At 39.1% G+C, this 25,018-nt stretch overlaps 1 protein-coding gene across 5 annotated transcripts in view; it reads left to right on the top strand.

Annotated features, from left to right (window-relative positions):
• TNPO1 (transportin 1) overlaps positions 1-25,018 on the top strand; it is an 83,613-nt gene that overhangs the window by 30,134 nt on the left and 28,461 nt on the right. For all 5 annotated transcript variants that reach the window (XM_084505267.1, XM_084505269.1, XM_084505268.1 and 2 more), the window contains 5 exons: positions 10,154-10,303; positions 15,837-15,943; positions 16,980-17,113; positions 18,595-18,676; positions 19,357-19,479. In XM_084505267.1, the coding sequence (XP_084361393.1) occupies positions 10,154-10,303; positions 15,837-15,943; positions 16,980-17,113; positions 18,595-18,676; positions 19,357-19,479 (596 nt within the window). The remainder of the gene's footprint in view (positions 1-10,153; positions 10,304-15,836; positions 15,944-16,979; positions 17,114-18,594; positions 18,677-19,356; positions 19,480-25,018) is intronic.

The following is a 25,018-nucleotide window of genomic DNA, read 5'->3' as shown; positions in this document are numbered from 1 at the left end:
TATCAGCATATTCTGAGATGACAGGGTGTGCTTGCATCAGCAAAGACTACTCTGTTGCTTCCTGGCAACAGTTGTCTGTTCAACTATGTAGAGAAACTACATTGCAACTTTGTAATCTCTGTGGAGGATGCCCACTATGTCCATGCCAGAATAAGGTCTTCACAACTCCGAGACAGCAAAAAGAAAGCTGTCTTTATAATGTGTCAGAACTAATGTGGTCTTCTATTCTTCTTGAAGGCCTGATGTGGCCTTCAAGACAGTGGATGTTTTATATAAGAATTGCAGGAACTGAAGTTGTGTCAAAGCTTACCGCTTCTTAGGTAAGATTTGACGTACTTGATACCTCTTTATATTGTGAAAAAAGAACATGGCTACTAATAAAAGTTCTAGTTAAAAACAAACAAACAAATAATTATTTTTTAAAAAAATAAGTCCTTTCTCAGATCTGTCTTTTATCGTGCTTAGACAAGCAATAGAAGTCATCGTTAGTTTATGGATCTAAAGCCTTGAGTTGGGTTCCAGCTACTTCGTCCTTTAGATTCACTACTGCGCTTTTTGCCAGGACCTAGGCTAATGGCAACGTACCTTAAGAAAAACACATAATGGTCCTGACGTCATTCTGCTGGCCCATGTAGCCATAGTTATTTATCTGGTTGCCTTGCACTAGGGTATAATCTGTCCACAGAGGTAACACTAGTGACACCAAACCCACTTCAGGATGGGCTGAAGAGTCAGTCACTAAAACATGATCCAAGATCAGAATCCAGCAGACTTTGTATAGGTACAACAGGATAAATAGTTGAAAATAGAACAGTGTCTCAACCACTCTTATTTTCATATGTCACTTTGTTATTCAGAGTGCCTTACTTGCTCATGGAGCATTACTGTGGGAAGGTTTGTTAGTATTTTTCCTATCCATCCTCCCTCCCCAGCCAAAGTTTCTGTTTCAATAGAAGCTGACACACATGGTAGCTTATTTTCTATTCATAATGACACGAATGATTCACCTAGGTCTGCAGGTGAAATTTGAAATGGCTTTTCTTAAACTGTTACTGGGATCCAGAGTGGTTCTGTAGGTTTAAAGTGAATATTTTCTGATAAGTGCTGGAAATTAAATATGGTCTGGCCAGTAGTTTTCATTCCATTACAGATTGACTTGGCAAGTTGGTGTTGAAAGATCTTTGAAGCTGAGCAAAAAAAGGATCTTGTGAGCTCATGTATTGATTAACTAGCTTTCAGTTTCAGGAACGTATTTTTGATGAGCAGGATTAAACCAGAAAAAGGTGTTTTTTAAATTAAAACAACACCTCCACCCCCAAAAAATCACTCACAAAACCCGTCATCCATCATGATGTCACTTAAATATACTAAAATAGCTGTCAAAGAGTGAATCTGATATCTGATGGGATTAAAATTAAGAATTAAACTCAGATTAATATACCCTTACTTAGAATTTAAAGTGCTGCACAGAATGTATAGTGTCCTAGTGAAACAACTGAAATATTTTCCCCTTAAATTCTGATGTATTGAGAATTAAAAACAAAAAACAAAAAAACACCTCGGTATTAGAATCAATGCAAAAAGTAATTGAGGTGCATACATTTATTAAGGTCAACCAACTCATGAGATGATTAATTTTGTCAGATCAGAGCACTGAAAACTGCATGCTTTTTCACCTGTATGGCAGCTAACTCCTCCTTTCTGTGCCCCCACAGGGGTATTGTAATACAGACTTCAGTAAAATGTTTCTCCTAAGCAGTTTCATGGCATACATACCATAGGTGAGAAATGACGAATCTAAATATTTTTTTCTTTTAAGAGTCTTGAAAGAAACTTTGAAGTTACCAGTGGATTGTGTTATGGTTCAGGAATGCTTTCTCAGAAATCCTTATCGTGAGCATCCAGAATCAGAGTGTGGGATCTCTATTATTATCTCTTACCTTACTCCTAAAACCCATAGAAGGAAAATATTGAGAAAGAGCAGCTACAGTAACAAGTCTATTGAGTGCAAGTACCTGTTTTCTAACCCAGTACCCTGATCTGCTTACATTGGTGTAGGCTCTTCAAAAGCTCTGTTCACTGCAAGCAAAGTCATTTTGGGGCAGAAATCTTAGAATTTCTGTTTTCTCTGAATAGCGTTCTGAAAGGAAAGGACAGAAGTTCTCAGACTTGCCCTTGATTATTAAGGCTATCAAACTTTTTTTCTGAAGTTTAGGTGGTCTTTAGTGTATGGTCTGTTCTGGCTCCAAAGAAAGTGTGGCTTTATTTCTGGGGTAAGTGGGAGGTATTCAGCCATCTCTTTGAAGTCTTACCTTAGTATATATCTCAAAAGCTAAATGTAGTCTGCTACAACAAGGGGCATATATTTGTCTACTTTTCTTGAGTCGTACTTTCTTACCCAGTGACATTTGCTTTGTTGCTTCTCATATTGAAGTGTACTTAAAAAGCCAGTACCCACTGTCCCTGTGTGGTGTTTCCCTAGAGAAGAGGGAAGACATTGCTGGTGTGATTTCTCAGTGTACTTCTGTCCACCAAGTAGTAGAGTTTGCTTCAGTGCAGTTCTGAGGTGCTTGAGACTAGCGTGTCTTTTGCTGTGGTTTTCATCTTCTCTTTGTTAGAATATACATGTGTGGATTGCTTAAAAAAAATAAAAAGTGACTGAGATGAGAGTAGTGTTATTCACTTGTAGATGGTGATACAGTGACTATAAGCATGGCTTATGTTTTGCCCTCTTACTCCTGTAGTATTGGCAACTTTAACTGTTATGGTGTAACTTCTATTTAAAAGGAAAACTGTTCAGTGTGCTCATTTTGCTCTCAAAGCTGTTGAGGCTTTTTTAGAAATAAGCTCATGCTGTGTGTTTTAACTACTGGTGTGGATTTAATATGTGCAAATGCAAAATGTGATAAAATCATCGCAAGTGTCACTCTTGTTCCTGAAGATTTCTGATCCATTTTTGAGAAATAGGCTGTCTCATAAGAGCTAAAACCGAAAAATAAAGATCCTGACAGAGCAGTGTCATGAGACAAGATAAATGTTGTCTTCAGAGTGACAGCTACAGAAATACCTTTATGAGCTTTACAGCAGGAAAAAAATATATATATATATTTTTTCCTCCCCTGGGATTTTAAGTAACCTTAAGTATAATACTTTAAGATTAAGGTACACTATCCAGTCAGAAACAAGACTGGAGATGTTTCAAAACATTCAATGTATTTGAGTATGTTAACAACCTTGAAATGCAGTGACTGGTCTGAAATTAATCGGTGCTCAGTTGACTCATGTGAGTCATGGAAAAAAAAATTGACACAATTGCCTAAGTATAGGAATGCCTGTAAGATACCAAAACAAGGCTGGAAGTGTTCTGCTGATGCTGAGTGTTGCATATTTATTGCTTAAGTGGCAACAGCCATGCTTCTGAAGATAGTGTTGTAAATAAAGCTGAGCTGTTAAGAACATGGGAAGAGTGTTGAACTGCTGACCAAAAATTAATTTATTGGTTAGTCGTACAAGTTTTATTCATTCTAACTAATAATGGCCACAGGTCAAACAGTGCAAAAATTTGTGCATCTCTATAGGCTTACAAAACCACAAAAGTTTTAAAGAACTAATTCTCTGGTTTCACTGCTCTTTTCAGCTTCTCTATTGTATCCCCAGAAACTGGTTGTCTCAGCTCTTTATTACCATTTTATGCATCACCTCCTGATCCAGCAATTGAATTGGTGCTAGAATTCTACCAAAGAACAGAAGAATCATTAATGCCAAACGGAAATTAAGTGTAAGGAGAATAAGATTTGCTACAATATCCCAAACTCTGTAACAAATACAGGATATTGTTGCAGTTGGAGAAAAAAAGATTACAATCCTCTGTCTCTTCTGTTTGTCTGTACCTTAGCATTAATTCAAGTGCATTGGAAAAAAGAAGTGATGAGCTTTGTGATGGAAGTGACCTAGCCAGTCTTTGGCAATGAATGAATTAGGAATTAGAGTAATTAATCTCTCTGAAGAAATTGCTTGGTGAGATGAATTGAAGTTTATTCACTCTCTGAATGTATTGAAGGTGAACATGACATCTATTATATGAATAGCTGTTGGAACACAAGGATTAATTGGATGAATGAAATAAGGCCTTGTTATCAATTTGGGTAATTCAGAATACTGTTCAGACTGTGAAGTGAATATTGGGAAGTACAAAATAAAAGATACTCACCAACACTGGTGTATAGTATGCCATGCCGTGTATTGGAAGTTTTGGCCACTTTTGCTGTCTGAATTCTGTAGGTATAGCTTAACAAAAAATTGTGTTTGCAGGCACATACAGGGTTCTGTTATATAAACAAACTACTTTGTTTCCCTGAGACTTCCTTGCCAGGAAGTCTTCTTCCCCTGTAATTAGTAACTAGTTCATTAAGGCAATCTTCTGTCATTTTTATTTCTTGAACCTGCACTTGGCATATTTTTTCCTCTTCTGTTTGACTTTTCTGTACACTTGAACTCATATTTTCAGTTTTCTATTTTAGGTTACATTCTGCTAAATGGCAGCATAGGGTTTTTGCACTAGTGGGAGTGTTCTTCCTAAATAGATGTGCATCAACCTGCAGTAAGAAATTAGGGAGCAGATACATGCTTTTAATTCAGTACTCCATTATATAGTTTCTTTTGTTACTGTTATTACTTGAGAAAATTAACTTTTTTGTTTTACCTTCACAAGAGTTCTTACTATGAGCAAAGTGACTGATCTGCTATTTGGAATACTAATTAAAATGAGACGCTATCTAAGAAGCATCAATATGTGGTTGTGCAGATTCTCTTCTTCCAAGTCATTTGAAATCTATATTCAGCCTCCTTATTCTCCAGATTGTACTTCAGACTTCCACAGTCACCTTTCCTTGTGGAGGGAGGAAAATGAGGAAGAGCTTGGAGTGTCTACCATTTAGAATCAGAATATCCCGAGTTGGAAGGGACCCACAAGGATCATCGAGTCATTTAGAGCAGTTCAGTTGGAAGGGACCTACAAAGATCATCTAGCCTAACTGCCTGACCACTTTAGGGCTAACCAAAAGTTAAAGCATGTTGCTGAGGGCGTTATCCAAATGCCTCTTGAATGCTGACAGGCATGGAGCATCAACCACCTCTCTAAGAAGCCTGTTCCAGGGCTTGACCACCCTCACAGTAAAGAAATTTTTCCTCATGTCCAGTCTGACCCTCCCCTGGGTTTGTGCTGTTCCCACAAGTCCTGTCACTGGTGACCAGGGAGCAGAGGCTAACACCTCCCTCCGCACTTCCCCTCCTCAGGAAGCTGCAGAAAATAGTGAGGTTACCTCTCAGCCTCCTTTTCTCCAAACTAGACAACCCATGTGCCATGAGATATGCCTTCTAGCCATTACCATCTTCCAGCTTTTACCGTTTTTGTTGCCCTCCTCTGGACACATTCAGGTATCTTAACATTCTTTCCTTATTCTTGAACCTAGAACTGCACACAGCATTTAAGGTGAGACCACACCAATGCTAAATATAGTAGGAGAATTTGCCTGTCTTGACTGGCTGGCTATGCTATGTTTAATGCACCTAAAATGGAGTTTGCCCTCTCAACTTCTGTGGCACACTGCTGGCTCATGTTGAGATTGCTCTCGACCGTTGTGGAATGCTTAAAAATTCTCTGAGTCTTACAGCTTCCCAGTCAGAATTGCCCGTGCAGTAGTAGATCCTCTGGTTAAGAGAACATCCTTCTGATCACCTGGAGTTAGGTGAATGCTTTTTCCTTGGAGATACTGAAATAAAAATATGCTCTGTTGAATCTATACCTGCTTGAATGGTCGATGTGTGCTGTTTCAGATGAAGCAACCAATTTCACTAAGAAGGAATAGCATTGCTCAGTCAGGTGCTATAGGGCTAAGCTGTCATAAGCTGCCTGTACTGAGCTGAATGCAGACTGCAGTCATTATTGGTACTTACGACTCCGTCATGACACTCTTGTACCTGAATAACTTGCGAAAGCAGAAGGCACAGCTGAGTCAAACCTTCATTGGGTTCTGAAGTGTAAGAATTGCCATTTAAAAGGAGGAGAAAGGATTTCAGAATGCTTTGCAAAAGCAGGAGTAATTCTTGGCCAGTTATTGAAGTCAGTTTTTATTACCATCAGACATCTTGACTGTGGGATCAAGATGTACTTTTACATGGCTTTTCAGATTGCTTGCAGGAAAGATATTCAGCTCTGAGGGTAGGAAAAATACAGTGTGTACTATTATTGCTGGCATTTTTTTCTGTGTTCCTCTCCAATTAGCGTTAAAGGGATGGGATTGTTACTTGCGCGTGAACAGTGTGGGAATTGATAACTGGCATTCCTTTTATAGGGCTAGATTTGGCTTCACAAAGAGTGGTGAGTTAATCAGTTGCACCTGCCTCAGCACTGCAAGATAACCCACTGAAACTGTTCCAATGTCATCATAACATTTCACAGCAAGTCTGCTTTCTGACACTCTACAAAGAGGCGATGGTGTTGCTTCCTAGGAGCCATCACAGCCTAGGTCAGACACCAACACCTAGCCTCATGAGCAGGAGAAACCTTTTTTCATCTGTAACTCTATGAAGAATAATTTTATAAAGAATAATAACACTCTTTAATATGTATCTGCGTGACATCTTGTCCACTAAGGTAGAACACTACACTGACATCATGGCACCCATGTCTACTTCTATCAATATTTTACTGGTCAGAGTAAGAGTCTATAAATCACTTTACGTGGTCGCATATTTCATTCATTTTTCTGTATGGTAGCCTTTTTCTTAGCTCGCTTGGACTTCCAGATGAACTACAGAAGACGCACTGCTTTCCCATATATACCCAATATCATACAAGCTCTGATTAGAGGAAATGTGTTTATTTGAAGGGCACAACCTCATTCTTTAAGTACAGCAGTGCTTTTAAGTACTATTTTTTAAGTACTTACTCTGAGCCATTAAAGCATTAAACTAGTATTACAGCCTTGCAAGGGAGTTGAAAACTTACTCAAAACCACATAATATTTGAATAGCTTTAATGTGAAGTGAGGTAAGGTGAGTGGGGAATCTTCTGCTGATTAATTTGGCAGTGAAGATGACATCAAATGTTAGAGGTCTGCTTCACTTCCCTGTTTTTTGTATTGTATGTTCTTGTCCACTCTGTACTTAGGGCTGACTGAGATAGAAGGCAAGACTGCGATCTCTTTTGATGGCTGAAGCATATGGCTGACAGAACTTAGTACAAAATCTATGAAGACCAAAGAGTGTCTTACTCAGCTCTTAGGCCATCTGCTTGTAATCTTGGCATTACAGCAAAAACTCCATTGAGACCTATATTACTGTTTTCTGACGGTGTAGCTGTTAAGTTGTTGAATGCCCTGAATTCCATAAATATCTTCATGCAGTATCAGACTTTTTTTTTTCTCTAACTGAGATTCTGACTGTGGTGTGGTTTTTAAAATGCCTGATTATCAGATTCTATGTTGCTTCTGTAGCTTAAATAGTCAGGGTCTGTTTAGCAGTCTCTTTGGCCCACCTTTGTGATCTGTTTGCCACCTCTCAGCATGGTGATAATTGGCTTTGTTTTTTGTCTTTAATCTTTCTCCTTTTTTTGCTTCTAGTTCTTTGCCATTTGACAGAGATGTGACTTATGGTATGAATCCCTTGGAATCTTTGCAATTCTGTGATAAATGTTTACTATGAAAAAGAGTCTTTCTATTGGCTATCTTTATCTTGGCTAGAAGAATGGATCTGAGATACTTGATACTGCTGCACTCCATAGGATGCTCCATAAGGCAGTACTACAGCAGCATTTTTCTTAAAGACAGCCTTGATATTTATTTAAACCAGCTGGCTAATCTGAGAAATTTCTTAGTACCTGTATCTTTGCTTGGTTAAATTGAAGCTGTTGTTTTGTCACTTTTGCAATCATGTCAAGGCATTCTAAAGGACAACTGTTTTCCTTAAAGTAGTGTTTAGTATTTTCTGGCTAATATTAGTTTATACTAATAGCAGCTAACATATCATGTCTAATGAGACCTTGGATGTAACTCTGACCTCCTGCACCCCTAAGAAGATACTGCTGACAGATGAAGAATGAGCAGTTATTGTATTGTATCTAACTGGTCACTAAGATGATGTGTAAGTTGTGGCTTTCAAGGACTTTAAATCACATAGGAATTAAAGAAGGACTTTCCTGGCTTCTATCCTGGCCAAATACATAGGCACAATCTTAATTGCTTACAGAGCACTGGATTTCTTGAAGATGTGCTGTCAATGGATTGCAGTTATGTAAAACAGTCAGAGTTTGGCAGATAAAATTGGTTTAATAGTAGATGTAGAGATTTTACTTTAATTCAGTAAGTATTTCAGTCAAAACTGTAGCTGATAGTACATTCAAATGGGAACCTCTTTCTGTAGGTCACTCTCCACCAGAATTTTGTTGATGATATCTTCAAATTTTTGGGAAAAAAAAAAAAGATGGAATTTGATGGATTTGATTTGACTTGCCAAGTAGTAGTTATATGGTTTGTCACAAGTCATAACCAAGCTCTGTGGTTGTGAAAAGCTGCTCCATGCATCTATTCTCTATTTAAAATAGCAAACACTTTTTGCCCCTCCTTTTTCATTCTCCCAGAAAACTTGTTGGCCCTTGAAATGCTGCTGCACTATACAAATGAAACAATGTGTTTTTTTTGTTTGTTTGCTTGTTGTTGTTGTTTTGTTTGTTTGTTTGTTTGTGTTTTGTTTTGTTTTTTTCCACTGGTTAAAGTTTGATGGTACTTAAAATCTATGGCGTAGGTAAAGTTGCATAATTGTCTCAAATACTTATTTAGAGTGTGGCTTTCTGGTTTATAAAAATGAGTTCTATACAAAAGCTATGTTTTTGAATCAATACATTTATAGTTATGGAGCATGACAAATAATGCTTCTTCAGGAAAAATGAAATATGAACATAGAAACTAGATTAAAGACTGCCTGATGGCTTTCTGGTTTTGGAGCTCAAATAAGATAGGTTGATTAAAATGAACTTTAATTTCTAATCAACAAAGCAAAAAACCCTGTCCTGAGAAGGGCTGCTTCTGTTTTAATTAGCCATGATCATAACGAAAGTGTCTGACTGCCAGATGTTGAAGACATTGGGATGTACTGAGAGTACTATGTTATGATGCAGTAGCTTTAATGTTAAGCTACTTTATCTTTGAAAGGTGCATATCTTACTTTACTTATCTTTATTCTATTTGGATATTAATCCTCTTGAAAACCTACAATAGGTCTGTGTGAAAACTGTAATTCTTGTTGCAAAGGAAATTTGAATATCCTTATTTCTTGCCCAGGTCAGGGCTATGAACAACAGCACAAGAAATTCAAATGTGACTAAAATACTAATTAAAATTACCTTTACATGCTCTCTAGAGTTACTGCAAATGTAAAGGTTCTTACAGTATAAACTTCCTATATAGAACATCCAGATCTCACTTTCAGCGTGTTTTAGAAGTAACACTAAGGTACTCATTCTCATGAAGAACCAAGCACAAGCCTACTCCAATATAACTGAAAGGTCTCAGCTGTTCTTTTTCCGTTCTTCCTGTTGCAGTAATTTAGAGGAATACACAGGAAAAAATAGCTCAGCAAACTTGAACTGAAACTCAAGGTGGCCTTATCTTGAATTTTTACTCTGTTTAGGTCCATTCTGGTAGCTTGTTTTCTTACGGTTTTCACTATATAACACCTGTTACCAGTGGTTAAAGCCCTTTTTTTTTTTTTTTTTTTTTTTTCCCCCTCTTAGCTATTAATTTAATAGAACAGCTGGTATCTGAAGGGAGTTCAATATTCTGTAGAAAAATAAAATGCTATTTCTCAGGGAGTAGAGGTTTTTCTCTTACTCTGTAATTCAGTTCTATTCCCTGCCTATATCTCTATAAAACTATCTCAAAATGTTGAATAGGCAATGCTAATAGTCTAATTTTGAATAAATGGAAATACTGAATTCTGAAACTAGAAAGCTTTGCTACATAAATTGGTGGGTGTCATTTGAGGAAGAGATAAGATTAATATCTCACTATAAGCTTTGTTCTTGTTGCATTGTTTGGAAATCTGCCTTATCCTAAGAGCTGATTGAAGGTTGAATGTAACTTATTTTCTGTTGCAGATGAACCAACACGTTCTTTGAGTGGTCTTATCTTGAAGAATAATGTAAAAGCACACTTTCACAACTTCCCAAATGGGGTAACTGACTTCATTAAAAGTGAATGTCTGAACAACATTGGTGATTCCTCTCCCTTGATCAGAGCTACTGTAGGTGAGTTTGGTCTTACTGATATTGGTAACATTTTCAGGATGCGGAGTATACGGGTTGGAGCCTCACTAGGAGGCTAGAGTTAGTAAACTCCTGAAACTGTCTGCTTCTCATAATTGTTGCAACTTCAGAATGTTTCAATGCGGATAGTCATGTTCAGTATGAATACATGAATATGTGCAAGTTGGACTTATTTTTGCTTTCTGTTTTCTTAGTTGATTTAGGAATTCAGTTCACAGCTCTTAAAATATAACTAAAATAAGTTTACTTGAATCTATAAAAATTCAGCTTGTTGCTGTTCTTTTTTACCTGAAAATAGGAACAAAGGTCTGACTTCAGAACTATTTCAGCACTCCATTTGTTTCAATTTAATACTTTTGTAGCTGCTTTCTTTCCTTCCCTCTCCACCCATGTATGCACGTACATTCAGGGAATCATAATTACTGTACCATGCGTGACATACATTCACATAGTGAGCTTCTGCTGTTAAACACCTCTTCTAAAAAACAGTAGATAATTTGTGGTGATTAGAACATCAGCTGTAAGTGTTTTTATTATTTTTCTTTGCCACATGAAGTTCTGATTTCCTAACTATGTTTTAGTGCACCTCTTCCATAAAATGTTGCAAGTGTGCATTATTGTTATTTTTATAAGCAGAGGTTTTTTTCTGCCTGCTCTTTGAGAATATAATTTCCCTTAATTACTACAGTCACTGCAGTAATTCTCCTTGTCCACTCCAAAAAAATAGAAAAAAGGTAAAAACGCATTAATGATATAGTTGATTATAAAAGGAAGAAAGAGAGCTATGTGCCAATTCAGAAGAAATTCAGCTCATATCAACTGATTCCTGTTGGCTCAGCAAGCATATAAAATAATCTAACAGTTACTGCTCCATTAGAGTCACTTGGTTTTGTTTTTATCTTCTCTATAGGATTGCTTCCCCAGACCACTATACACTATATTATTTACTCTTAGGTTTTACTCTCTTTGTATTTTTGTTTGTTTGTTCGTTTGTTTGTTTTTTTTCGGTCTCATCACTTTTGAGGCTGATTTTTATTAATGTCCCGTTTCCTTAACAACAGTAGAAACTTTCAGGCTAGAAATTGTGCTTACTATTTGTTCATAGGACTTGTCAGTGGCCTACAATGGAACTGTCTAAAGGAGATATTCCAGCTCCATTTGGAGTGCTGTCTTAGGGCTGTTTCATGGTTTGGTGGTGGTTGCTTTTCTGTAGGGGTCGTTTATATGCTTTCAATCAGTTCTTTGATTTCTGCTAGTAAAAGTAGTGTGTGGATTAATAGTTAAATTACTATTGAGTTGTAAGTGATTGCAGGATTATTCAGTCACATACAAACTCTGAAGATGCATACCAAGTGATCAACTGTGAGCATACGTACATAAGGATTCCTATTTAGCACATGCTTTGCACCTTCCTGTGTGAAGTCATCAAAGACTTCTGTCTTAATAGTGAGCTTGGTCCAATACCCACCAGTGACTTGATATCAGCAAGGTGTAAATGTGTTACTACCTACCTACACAGCTTATTAGTATATGAGCTGGCATTAGTATATGAGCTGGCCCAAAGGGTTATGGTAAATGGAGCTGCGTCAGGCTGGCGGGCGGTCACCAGTGGGGTCCCTCAAGGCTCCATTTTAGGGCCGGTACTTTTCAATATTTTTATAAATGATCTGGATGTAGGAATAGAGGGTATTTTGAGCAAGTTTGCTGATGACACCAAACTTGGAGGAGTTGTGGACTCGAATGAGGGCGTAAAGGCCTTGCAGAGGGATCTGGACAGGTTGGAGAGCTGGGCGATCACCAACCGCATGAAGTTCAATAAGAGCAAGTGCCGGGTCCTGCACCTGGGACGGGGAAACCCTGGCTGCATGTACAGACTGGGCGATGAGACGCTGGAGAGCAGCCTAGAAGAGAGGGATCTGGGGGTCGTGGTAGACAGCAAGTTGAATATGAGCCAGCAGTGTGCCCTGGCAGCCAGGAGGGCCAATCGTATCCTGGGGTGCATCAAGAACGGCATCGCTAGTAGGTCAAGGGAGGTGATTGTCCCGCTCTACTCTGCGCTGGTGCGGCCTCACCTCGAGCACTGTGTGCAGTTCTGGGCACCACAGTATAAAAAGGACATGAAACTGTTGGAAAGTGTCCAGAGGAGGGCTACGAAGATGGTGAAAGGCCTGGAGGGGAAGACGTACGAAGAACGGCTGAGGTCACTGGGCCTTTTCAGCCTGGAGAAGAGGAGGCTGAGGGGAGACCTCATCACAGTCTACAACTTCCTCGTAAGGGGGTGTCGAGAGGCAGGAGACCTTTTCTCCATTAACACAAGTGACAGGACCCGCGGGAACGGGGTTAAGCTGAGGCAGGGGAAATTTAGGCTGGACGTCAGGAGGGGGTTCTTCACAGAGAGGGTGGTTGCACACTGGAACAGGCTCCCCAGGGAAGTGGTCACTGCACCGAGCCTGTCTGAATTTAAGAAGAGATTGGACTGTGAACTTAGGCACATGGGTAGACCTGTGCGGTGTCGAGAGTTGGACTTGATGATCCTTAAGGGTCCCTTCCAACTCAGGATATTCTATGATTCTATGATTCTATGATTTACAAGTCAGAGCTGCTCTTTGAGATGAGTAGTTCTTTGCTGTTCAAGCACAATCAATTTAATGGGACAACCATAATTAAGATCTCTGTAATTCTGAGAGGAAAACAAGCAAATACAGCAGCATCAAAATACCGCCAGAGAAGTAATGCAGCCTTTGCTCCTTTGTGGTCTCTGGTATCTGGCGCTAACCAGACAAAAGCTAATACCTTTTGATCAAGATGGAGGCAAGCTGATAAATTCTCTTGTCAGAAGTCATCTCACAGAAGAGAATGAATACAGCAATAGAGTCAGCGACTTAAGATTGAATAGTAAATGTGTTATTTTTTCCTCACTTAGTGTTATGCTTTTTTTAACCCCAACATGAGTAACTGTGCAAAACTTCTATGTTTAGTTTAGTACAGATCTTAAAAACCCTAAAGACAATGTTAAAATGTGGATTCAAATTTAAAAAGGACTGCTGCATGTGTTGAGGACCCACCAAGTTAACCAGTAAATAAATGCATCTATTTAGAAGGTGTTTGACTATTAGAACTTCCCAGGAATTCTGGTTTGGTCAGGACTGTACCTTGGTCAGGTCCTGCTTAAAAGCAAAAAGCAAGCAAGTAAAATGGTTTGACTAAGAGTAGTGGCAGGATGGAAGAGCTTCACTGTAGAAAGGAAAGGAAAGTTAATGATTATTCTGTGTGGGGCAGTTTTGTCATGAAGTTTGGCGTTTTAGAATTAAGGAGTTCAGAAATCAGATTTTTAGGAAATACAGAGGCAAAACACCACCTGGAAGAAAAAAAAAAAAGTCTTCCCCTGTTCTGTTATTGGCATGAAAGTAGTGAAGCATAGCTGCTTTTTCTTCATTCTCAAATTTTTTATGGTAGTGATGGTGCAATAAATTAGGGTTGTGTATAATTGAAATAATGAGAAAATGATGCTGTCATGACAACTGCACTTCTATTTTAACAAATTCTGACATCCCTCTGGACTTTCTCATGTGTTGGGCTAATAGAGCACCAAGCTGATGCTAATGTTATATTTCACATTGTCAAGTGAAATAGCAACAGATTCATAATGGTGATTTGAAGTTCCATTACACATCAAAGACCATCTTTTGAAGATTTTCAGTTTCAATTGATAAACTCGGAGCTTAGAATGTTGGTCAGAAGGAGAGGCCCGCTTTAACTCTCAGGTCTTACTCAAACCTGTCAAAAGTCAGAAACTACTTTGTGAAGTTCGGCTTAATTGCACAAGCCAGCAGTGTGCCCTTGCTGCAAAGACTAATGGTATCCTGAGCTGCATTACCCAGCGTATTGCCAGCAGGTCAAGGGAGGTGAGCTTTTCCCTCTGTTCAGCACTGGTGAGGCCACACCTCAAGTACTGGATTCCTCAGGTCCAGGAGAGGGATTAGCATGCTGGAGAGTCCAGCAAAGGGCCACAAAGATAGTGAAGGGACTGGAGCACCCCTCCTCTGAGGAAAGGCTGAGAGAGCTGGGACTGACTGGTCAGCCTAGGAAGAGAAGGCTCCAGGGATCTCCATGTCTGTAAGCATCTGCAAGAAGTGTGCAAGGAAGGCAGAGCCAGGTTGTTTCCAGTGGTCCCCAGTGATGGGATGAGGCGTAACTACCAGTATTAGTAGTGAATTATGCAAACTTTTAAATTTTGACTTGTATAAAGTCAGTAATAGTTCTTAAGCAGCTGTTGTGGTTCAACCCGGCCGGCAGCTAACCACCAGACAGCCGTTTGCTCACCCTCCTTCCTCCCTCTCTGGGATGGGGGAGAGAAACGGGAAAGTAAAGCCTGTGAGTTGAGATAGAGACAGTTTATTAAGACAGGAGAATAATAATTATGATAACAGTAATGATGATAATACTACTACTAATGATAATGTGTACGAAACAAGTGATGCACAGTGCAATTGCTCACCACCCACTGACCGATGCCCAGCCTAACCCCGAGCAGCCGGCCCCCCACCCCGCTGGCCATCCCTATCTATTGCTCAGCATGACCCCATACGGTACAGGATGCCCCTTTGGGCAGTTGGGGTCAGCTGTCCCAGGTCTGTCCCCTCCCAGCTCCTGCTGCACCACAGCCTGCCCGCTGGCAGGACAGAGCGAGAAGCTGAAACGTCCTTGGTTTGGTGTAAGCACTGCTCTGCAACAATTAAACCATCAGCGTGTTATCAGCACTCTTCTCATCCTAAGCCAAAACATAGCACCCTACCAGCTACTAGGAGGAAAATTAACTATGTCCCAACTGAAAGCAGGACAGCAGCCTTCCCTGTTCTGGTCCTCTGATTTGTTTTTCTTGGAATTTCTGTGTATACTGGAAATGGAATTAGTGACTCATTGGCCTGTGCTATCTGTTTGCTGGACCTGAATCAGCCAATCTCCACAGATGGTCACTGGATGACCTGCCATAGTATGAAAGCTCTTAATAGGTTTTTCGCTCTTAACATGTTTCCAGAATGGTTATATAAACATGGTTAAGTTGTGTGTTCACAACTTGACTACTAGGTTGTGAGTTTACTGAATAATGACAACCATTATAAAGCACTTCCTTTGTTCATGCTTTTGTATCATAAGAGGCAATTTAAAGTGGATTCTCTGTTTACTGGAGGTCAGGATTTTTACAGTGCTTTGTAATTTTGCAGTCAAACCTGTCTTAGTGTTTGGACGTGATTATTTCCTTAACTGGAATTACTCTCTGCCTTAGTTCTCAAGTCTGAGCCCTTCATGGTAGGAGGAAGAAACAACCAATGTTTGCATTTCGAAGCCCTCCAAATACCATTCATAATTAAATGTATTTCCTGTCTCTATGTTTGCCATTTCTTAATTCCTTTGTTCTTTGAGAAGACGGGGGATGGTTGACAGGGAGAGAGGAGAAAAGTATGAAATGTGTGAAAACGAAATCTCATTTCCTTCATTCCTCTGATTCACTTAGGCATTCTGATAACAACCATTGCCTCAAAAGGGGAATTGCAGAATTGGCCTGAACTCTTACCAAAGCTTTGCAGCTTGTTGGATTCTGAGGATTACAATACTTGTGAGGTAAGGAGACTTATTTTGAAATAGATTATCTGAAATTGATTATTTTTGTCTCTTCATAGATACTGCTTATATGTATAGTATTTTCTGTTTGTATGTACATACATATAAAATCTCTTCAGATAGCAGTGGCTCAAATTTGGTACTTCTTTTTCTACCTTCATTCTTTGTTCTCAATGTTCATTCAAATGAATGTTTTCTTTACATAAAAGCAGAATAAGGCTGCAGATGGATAGTTGTAGCATCTCAGGTGGAAAGTGTCCTTAAGTTACCGCTCTGTGGTGCCTAATCATTTAGGCATTATCAAGTTGACCTTGAATCTTCTTACTTAAATGCTTTAGTTGTTCATTTTTCATACGACTTCATCCAGAAATGTGATCTGTCATTGCTGTGTCAGGCTATTGTGAAGTGAACTCTTTCTTCAGTGTATGCAAAGAAAAATAATTAAGTGTTATAAACCAAGGAAGAAAAAAGTCTTGTCTGATTTAAGAATAAAAAATAAAATTCTGTGATCACAACTTCAGTTATTTGATACTGTCTCCATAAGTATGTGCAGCATTTTGTATAAAATAATCCTTAGAGATAGAACGATGGTCCAAGGTATCATGCTGTTACATAATGTTTTAGTGCTGTTTTCCCAACAAACAGAAAAAAGCACTTAAAAGTGAGACTCAAATAGACCATCATATCTACAGTTCTGTCTTACCCTGTAATAAAATCATATATAAACAAAATTAGATACTCCTGCACCAGGTTGTTTTTCAAATAAGAAACAGCTTTTAAGCATTTTCTAAAATAAAATTAAATAAATTAATATTGCATACTAAAATTAAAATAAGCACTTGTCAGCTATTTGCCCAGCTTGAGAGCTTACATATGAAAGTATTACAGGATGAAAGCCTTCAAGGATGTTTCAATTTTACTACGCATTTAACTTACTACATTTATTGTGGTATTGTGCTGAAATTGCCTGTCCTGACATGTAGCTTTCTTCAGAATGTGAAAGAGCAGTTGTATGGTTTGTTTGTGTTTTAAACAGGGTGCATTTGGTGCTCTTCAGAAGATATGTGAAGATTCTGCTGAAATATTAGATAGTGATGTATTGGACCGACCACTCAATATCATGATCCCTAAATTCTTGCAGTTCTTCAAGCACAGCAGTCCAAAAATAAGGTAGGTTTATATCTTATACTACAGATCTATATTAAAAATATTATTTAAATGAGCAGCAAGGTTGATGCCTTGTAGATTTGTTTAAAATAGTCTAATTTGAAAAAAAAAAAAAAAAAAAAGAAAACAAAACACAGTATATTAAGTTCTAACCACTACATTAATTTTTTCATAATAGTCAACATGACAAAAGGAACACTTTGATATGCAAAATCATAGACTGTAGATTTGGAAGATGCATAAAAGAAGAGGTTGATCTATTAACCCAACAGACAAGCATGAAAATTGTTGATGCATGGAATCTCTGTGCCATTTGCTTGTTCAGGATCATTTGAAAAAACTATCTTGCATGCCTCATTCATTCTGAAATGACTACAGCAATGAGAGGGTCAAGAAATCATTTGCTGATAATTTCTGAGTTCTTTCAGGAGAATGCTTCTGCTTTTTTCTTCTAACTGCCGTGAAACTTATAAAGCTTTTTATCTTTCAACTGGGTCAAATTAAATGGGTTCATTTTTTTCACTTGAATACTATATTAATCTCTTTTAAGTAACATAAGTACGTCAGAAAAAAAAAATCAAGAATTAACTTGTTACAGCTAGTATTTATGAACAAGAGTGGTAGCTTTTACCCTGAAATAAGCCAGCAATGTGCCCTTGCTCAAAGAAGGTTAATGGTATCCTGAGCTGCATTAGCCAAAGTATCACCATCAGGTCAAGGGAGGTGAGCCTTTCCCTCTACTCCTCACTGGTGAGGCCACAGCTCAAGTACTGTGCCCAGCTGTGGGTTTGATCTGTGTTATCACAGATCAGATACAAGAGAGATGCTCACATACTGGAAAGAGACAGCAAAGGACCACAAAGATAGTAAAGGGGCTAGAGCACCTCTCCCGTGAGGAAATGCTGAGAGATCTGGGTCTGTTTAGCCTAGGGAAGAGAAGGCTCAGTGGGAATATCACCAGTGTGTCTAAATACGTGAAGAGAAAGTGCAAAGAAGACAGAACCAGGCTCTTTCTAGTGGTGCCCAGTGACACAACAAAAGGTAATGGACAGAAACTGGAACACAGGAGGTTTTATCTGCTCATCAGGAAAAAAAAATAAATGATACTTAAAAGTGAAGAAGGGCATATTAAAATTTCACCATGTTGACTTTTATGTAATTGTTGGTAGTGGAGGAGATCAATAATCATAATACGCTCAGAAAGAACATCCTTCCATGCTGCTAGGAACAAGTGTGCCAGACATAGTCATCCTGCTCTGGTTTTTATTTACTTTACATTCTGATTTTTACATATTTATTAGGTGTATTGGAGTATAAGGTGGTACTTAGTTTTCCTTGGTAATACTGTAGATGAACAGATTTTTTTCAGTCTTGCTTCTAGGTGATCTTTGGTCAATGTGATTTGATTCTGATTTTTTTTGATGCCTACGTATGGTTTCGAAAAAGGTTTTAAATCACAAAAACGTAAATTTTGATTGTTCTAGATCTCACGCTGTTGCATGCGTCAATCAATTTATCATCAGCAGAACGCAAGCTCTTATGATGCACATAGATTCTTTTATTGAGGTGGGTATGCATTCTTGGTGGTGGGGGGGATTAAGTCAAATTGAATGCCTGTTCTTTCAAGAGCTTTGAATAATGTTTTACAACTGCCACTTACCTCTGGCTTACTGTTCTTAGTTTCTGATATAAAAAGTAGTAGTTTTAAAGGTGTTTCCTTTTCATAATTAGAGGATTTTTTTTTTGCATTACTTTTTTTGCATAAAGGTATAAAAAGTAATGAGACAAGTCTGTTACTTAACTGTGATGGAGAGAGCTCAGTACAGGGATCATCATGTCATTTAATCTGTCTGAGTGATGAGTGTCTTTTTAAGACGACTATTGAACATGAGCAAGAAGGGTGGTGCTTTAGGTTATCTGTAGTATTTCATTTGCTGCTGTTACATACAGAAGCATTGCTTTAAAAATTCATTTGTGTTTATGGAAAAATTAAAAAGCCAGGGAATAATGTTCTTGTGCCAGGGTCTAATATTGCCAAGTGTTTTCGTCATGTGTACTATGCACACTGAGAATCTGAAAATGCTATTTGCTAAAAGCAAGTATCTCTAAGAAGTAACAGGGTATTCTGAGGCGTGGGAAAGGTAACAGAATTGCATATTTGGCTACTTTAGTTTGCTATTAATATAAATTTAAATGCAACATGAACTAGGCAAATTAAGACTTTAACTGGTATTAATTTCCAACAGAATCTTTTTGCGCTGGCTACTGATGAGGAGCCTGAAGTACGCAAAAATGTTTGCCGCGCTCTGGTAATGTTGCTGGAAGTTCGAATGGATCGCCTTCTTCCTCATATGATTAGTATAGTTGAGGTGAGTCTCATTTCCTTCACTGCATGATGAAAACAATTTGGGGTTGCAGAAATAACAAATAGAAAGCATTTCCAGGGAATGCTTTTCACTGGGGAGGTGATAAAACAGATAATCCTGGAAACTATTTCCAGGCCTGTGAAGGACAAGAAAATCACCAGGATAGTCAGCATGGATTCTCCAAGGGCAATTCATGCTTTACCAGCCTGATGAACTTGTATAGTGAAATGACCAATGTGATGGATGAGGCAGCAGTAGATAGTCTTCCTGGACTTCAGTAAGGCCTTTGAAACTGTCCCAACATAAGATCCTCATAGCCAAGCTGTTGAAGTATGGGCTGGTTGAGCATACAGTGAGGTGGATCAAAAGCAGGCTGAAAGGCTGGACCCATAGGTTAATGGTCAGTGGTGCAAAGTCTACTCAGAGTCCAGTAACGAGAGGGGTACCTGGGGCATCAATACTGGGCCCAGTCCTGTCTAACATCTTCATTAATGATCTAGACAGTGGGGTAGAGTGCACCCTCAGTAAAGTTGTTGATGACACAGGACTGGGGGAAGTGGCTGACTCACAGTAGGGCCATGGTGCCATACAGAAGGACTTCTGCAGGCTAAAGAGGTAGGCTGGCAGGAACCTCATGAAGTTCATAAAGGAGAAGTGACAAGTCCTGCACCTGAGGAGGAAGAACTCCATGCACAAGTATGTGCTGGGGGCCACCCAGCTGGGAAAGTAGCTCTGCAGAAAAAGACCTGGAAGTCCTGGTCTACTCTGATTTGAACATGAACTAGTAATGTGCACTTGCCGATATGAAGCCTAACAGTATTCTTAGCTGCATTAGCCAAAATTATTTTCAGCAGGTCAAGGGAGGTGAGCTTTCCCCTCTGCTCAGCACCAATTAGGCTGCACCTCAAGTGCTGTGTCCCATTCTCGGCTCCTCAGGCACAAGAGAGACATGGACATACTTGAGAGAGTCTAGCAAAAGGCCGCAGAGATGGAGAGGTGCTGCAGTCCCTTCACTTAAGAGGGAAGGCTGAGAAATGTGGGACTGTTCAGCCTAGGGAAGAGAAAGCTCAGTGGGAATGTCTTCAACGTGTATAAATTTCTGAAGGAAAGGTGCAAAAGAGACAAGAGCCAGGCTCTTTCTAGTGATGCCCAGTGACAGGACCAGAGGCAATGGAAAGAAAATGGAACACAAGAGGTTCTGTCTGCTCATCAGGAACAACTGATGTTACAAGATCACGCTGCAAATCTTAGTTTTAGTACTGATATTGCCACAGTTTACACATTGAAGCTGTCACTCTTTTGTCTGCATGTGTTGATCATGGGATAAGGCATGTTTTGCTGTGTAGCTGAGATGCTATTTGGGCTGCTAACAAAGTTGCCTCCCATTGCATTTGGTTGTAGAAGTTAATGCTGTTTGATAGTTCCGTTACCATTCTAGATTAGTCAACTGGCAAGCAAGTCTGCACTAGTAAGCTTCTTCCCATCCGCTCCCCCTCTCAGCTGTTTGAATTGAGTAATTTCCACATTTCCGGGAAATATCGGCAGTTTCCAGGTAGCCTTCACATATGCTGCTTGCCAGACTTAAAATATAGCTAAGGTCAGTCAGCCAGATTTCATGTGAACAGTGATTCACAACCCAGTGTCATATTCCAACAGGGCTAGGTCCAGACAACATGGAATTTTTTTTTCTTGGACACCAGCTTCCACTAGGGATTAGTGAAGCAGGTGACAGCCTTGGTGTGGTGTCTAGTCATTTGGTTTGTTATCTGGAATTCCACATCACCAGTACAAGATGTGTTCTCTTGTAGTATAGGACAAGCAAAGATTATTGGCTCTTTAGATTTTTATTTTTTTTTTGACAATAAAGATGTGGTGATGAGAGCAATATTGTCTTGCTCTTCACCCTCTAAAGATTCAGGCCTTTGCAGGTAGCAATAGTGTCACCGACCAGAAGTTCAAAGATTGTATTCTCATTATACTTCATATTTTGTTATTGGGAAATCTTAACAGATTCCTCTCTGCAAAAGGCAGTTGTCATGAATTTCTGTTCTATAATGAAGTCTAGACTTTTTTCAGTGTTGAGACTACCATGTATAGTTACTGATTTCCACAGTTCTGTTTGCATCTTGATACGCCCCAAACTGTGACTACTGTTTAGTATTTAATTGAGTAGTGTTTGCCCTCTGAAGCTTGACTACCTCCAAGCTGCTGATGGTGGCTACTCTGAGTAAGTCCAGGGAGTCTTAAAAAAAAGATAAAACATGTATCCATGTGCTGTTTTTCATGCTAATGCAGAAGCAATTTTAAAATGATTAAGAATGTTAATGATCCAAAGACACGTCATCTTATGCAGTATTGTGCTTTTAAGGCTGACAAGTTTAGTAATAACTTGCATACCAAATTACTGAAGCATAAAGGAATAGCTGAGTGTGTGTTTCAGTGGGCTTTCTGAATGTGTGCTTAGAGGTGAGCAGAAGCAGATGCATGGGTTTTGGTTTTTCATTTTTTGTTTTTGTCTGAAAACTTGGTTACAGGATATATCAAGAGTAGACCTAACAGTTTTCCATGATTAGAATACACTTTGATGTTCACAGCCAATATTTATCCAAACATGTGGATCATAAGTTCTCTATCAGTAGAAATCCTGATTTTTTTTATCATACAATACATAATGAGATTGCTTGTGATGAATGAATAGTGTATGGATGATATGAAGTGATAATACAGAAACTCAGCTTGTCATAAGTCATAAGATGTGCATCCTGTTGCTTTCTTCAGATAAAGATGCATCTGTTACTTCTCAAAGGATGTGCTCTTAACGCTTTTTGTATTCTGCCATTCTTTTCTTGATGGTTTGGCTTAACAAGATTGTCATAATGCTGTTTACGTTATGAAGTACACAGAACTGTATTGAATAATCTTCCTGCACTGTTTTGTAATTTGCAGTTATGAAGCAACAATTTCCATTGCCTAAAGTCAGAATTTTATAGCTTATCGTTAAAAGTACTTGTTGAAATTTAGCATGGTAATATTAAACAAAATCTTCAGTTACCCTTCCCACATTTTGCTTTGTTACTAGAATCACTGTTCTTACTATGATTTCTAGACTGTGTATATAGTTACCTTATACCACTGAGTGTGTAAGTAGCTTTTTTAATCAACAATTATTTAACTTTAAGCAGCATGTTACAATATTTACATATACATGTAAGCAGCATGCTAGAATATATATATATATATATATAATGTATACTTAAAGGTGAAATGGCAGTGTGAGGAGTGCCTTCAAACAGATTACTACTTGTTACTTTTTTCATTTTCTTGACAAATGACTGAATGGAACAAAATAGCAGATTTTTAAGGTCTCTAGTGGAAAATCCTAAATTAGTGCAAATTTCAGTTGCACTAATGAATCCTTTCTTGTAGTAGTAGGGTTTTTTCATCTTTTCCAAGCTATAATTTGACAATAACTCAGAACAGAGTGGTATTTCTGTTAGTTCTTAGTCACAATAGCGAACCCTTAGAAAAAGCTTGCAGTTTTGTTTAATTCTGTAGAAAGGGGTGTGTCCATGGAAAATCTTGCATCCTTGAAATGCATAAGGATAAAAAAGAGTTTTCTGTATTGAGGGGGGAGAAAATGGTATTCGGAAGTAACTGAAGGATTTCTTTTGCTTGTTTTAAATTCATGTATGAGGAGAGGTAGCTGCAAGAGTTTCTGTGAGGCTTCTAAAATTAGTAGAGTTACAGAATCATTTAGGCTGGAAAAGAACTTCAAGATCATCAATTCCAACCATCCACCTAAAAGCTACCAAGGCCACGACTAAAACATGTCCCAAAACACCACATCCACACATACCACTCTTAAATACCTCTAAGGAGGAGGAACTCCACCACTGCCCCGGGCGGCCTGTTCCAATGTTTAACCTGTCTTTCCATGAAGAAATCCTTCCTGATAGTCAATCTAAACCTTTCCTAGTGCAACCTGAGGCCATTGCCTTGTGTCCTGTCACTTTCCACCTGAGAAAAGAGGCTGGTGCCCAACTTGCTACAACTTCCTTAATGTAGTTACAGAGGGCAATGTGGTCTCCTGTCAGCCTCCTCTTCTCCAGGCTAAACAACCCCAGTTCCTTCAGCCATGCCTTATGTGTCTTGTTTTCTAGTTCCTTCACCAGCCATGTTGCTCTTCTCTGAACACGTTCCAGTACCTCAGTGTCTTGTTTGTAGTGAGGCGCCCAAACTGAACACAGTGCTCAAGGTGCAGCCTCACCAGAGCGAAGTTCAGACGGACAATTGCTTCCCTGGCCCTGCTGGACCCGCTGTTTCTTATGTAAGCCAGGATGCTGTTGGTTTTCTTGGCACCTGGCCACACTGTTGGCTCATGTTCAGAGGGCTGTCAGCCAGCACCCCAAGGACCTTTTCTGCCAGGAGACTTTTCACCTGCTCTTCCTCAAGCTTAGACTCCTGCATGAGGTTGTTATGACCCAACTATAGCACCCCGCATTTAGCCCTGTTGAATGCCCTACATTTGGGTGTGGTCCATTGATCCAGCCTATCCAGATCCCGCTGCAGAGCCTTCCTACATGCAAGCAGATCGATACTCATGCCTAACATGGTGTCATCAGAGGGTACACTCGATCATCTCATCAAGATCATTAATAAAAATGTTAAACAAAACTTGCCTCAATGCCAGCATGGAGGAGCACAAAAATTACTATTTTGGTTGTTGCGTGCATCTTCCCTTCGTTGTTCTGGCAGCTGTCTGTAAGAAGCTGATGCAGCAATGGTATACTTACATTTTCTAGTTATGCAGGTATTTGATTATTTTTTATTTAAGGGGGATTAAAGGTTCATAGCAAGATTTACAGATTTGGTAATCTATGAATTACTATTCAGGCTTGAAAAATGTGAGTTTTTTTTTTTTCTTTTCCTATTAGGGTTTCTACTTATTTAAATTGTCTCATAATCAATTTTTGGAAGCTTGTTATGGCACTGGGATTAAAAGTTATTTTAAAGTGTATAGTTGTACTCTATTCAAAAGTGAAGAGGGGTCAGTTAAAAAAAATCAAAGGAAACTGTTTTTTATTATCTTTAGTCTCTGTCCATAGTTTCTTGGTAATAATCACAGAATCACAGAATTTCTAGGTTGGAAGAGACCTCAAGGTCATCGAGTCCAACCTCTGACCTAACGCTAACAGTCCCCACTAAACCATATCCCTAAGCTCTACATCTAAACGTCTTTTGAAGACTTCCAGGGATGGTGACTCCACCACTTCCCTGGGCAGCCTGTTCCAATGCCTCACAACCCTTTCAGTGAAGAAGTTCTTCCTAACATCTAACCTAAAACTCCCCTGGCTCAACTTAAGCCCATTCCCCCTCGTCCTGTCACCAGGCACGTGGGAGAACAGACCAACCCCCACCTCGCTACAGCCTCCTTTAAGGTACGTGTAGAGAGCAATAAGGTCGCCCCTGAGCCTCCTCTTCTCCAGGCTGAACAAGCCCAGCTCCCTCAGCCGCTCCTCGTAGGACTTGTTCTCCAGAGGAC

This window comes from Aythya ferina (assembly GCF_964211825.1).
Source record: "Aythya ferina genome assembly, chromosome: Z".
Lineage (NCBI taxonomy): Eukaryota > Metazoa > Chordata > Aves > Anseriformes > Anatidae > Aythya > Aythya ferina.
Note: the sequence above shows the minus strand (reverse complement) of the source record. Positions and strands in the feature narration are given on the sequence as shown.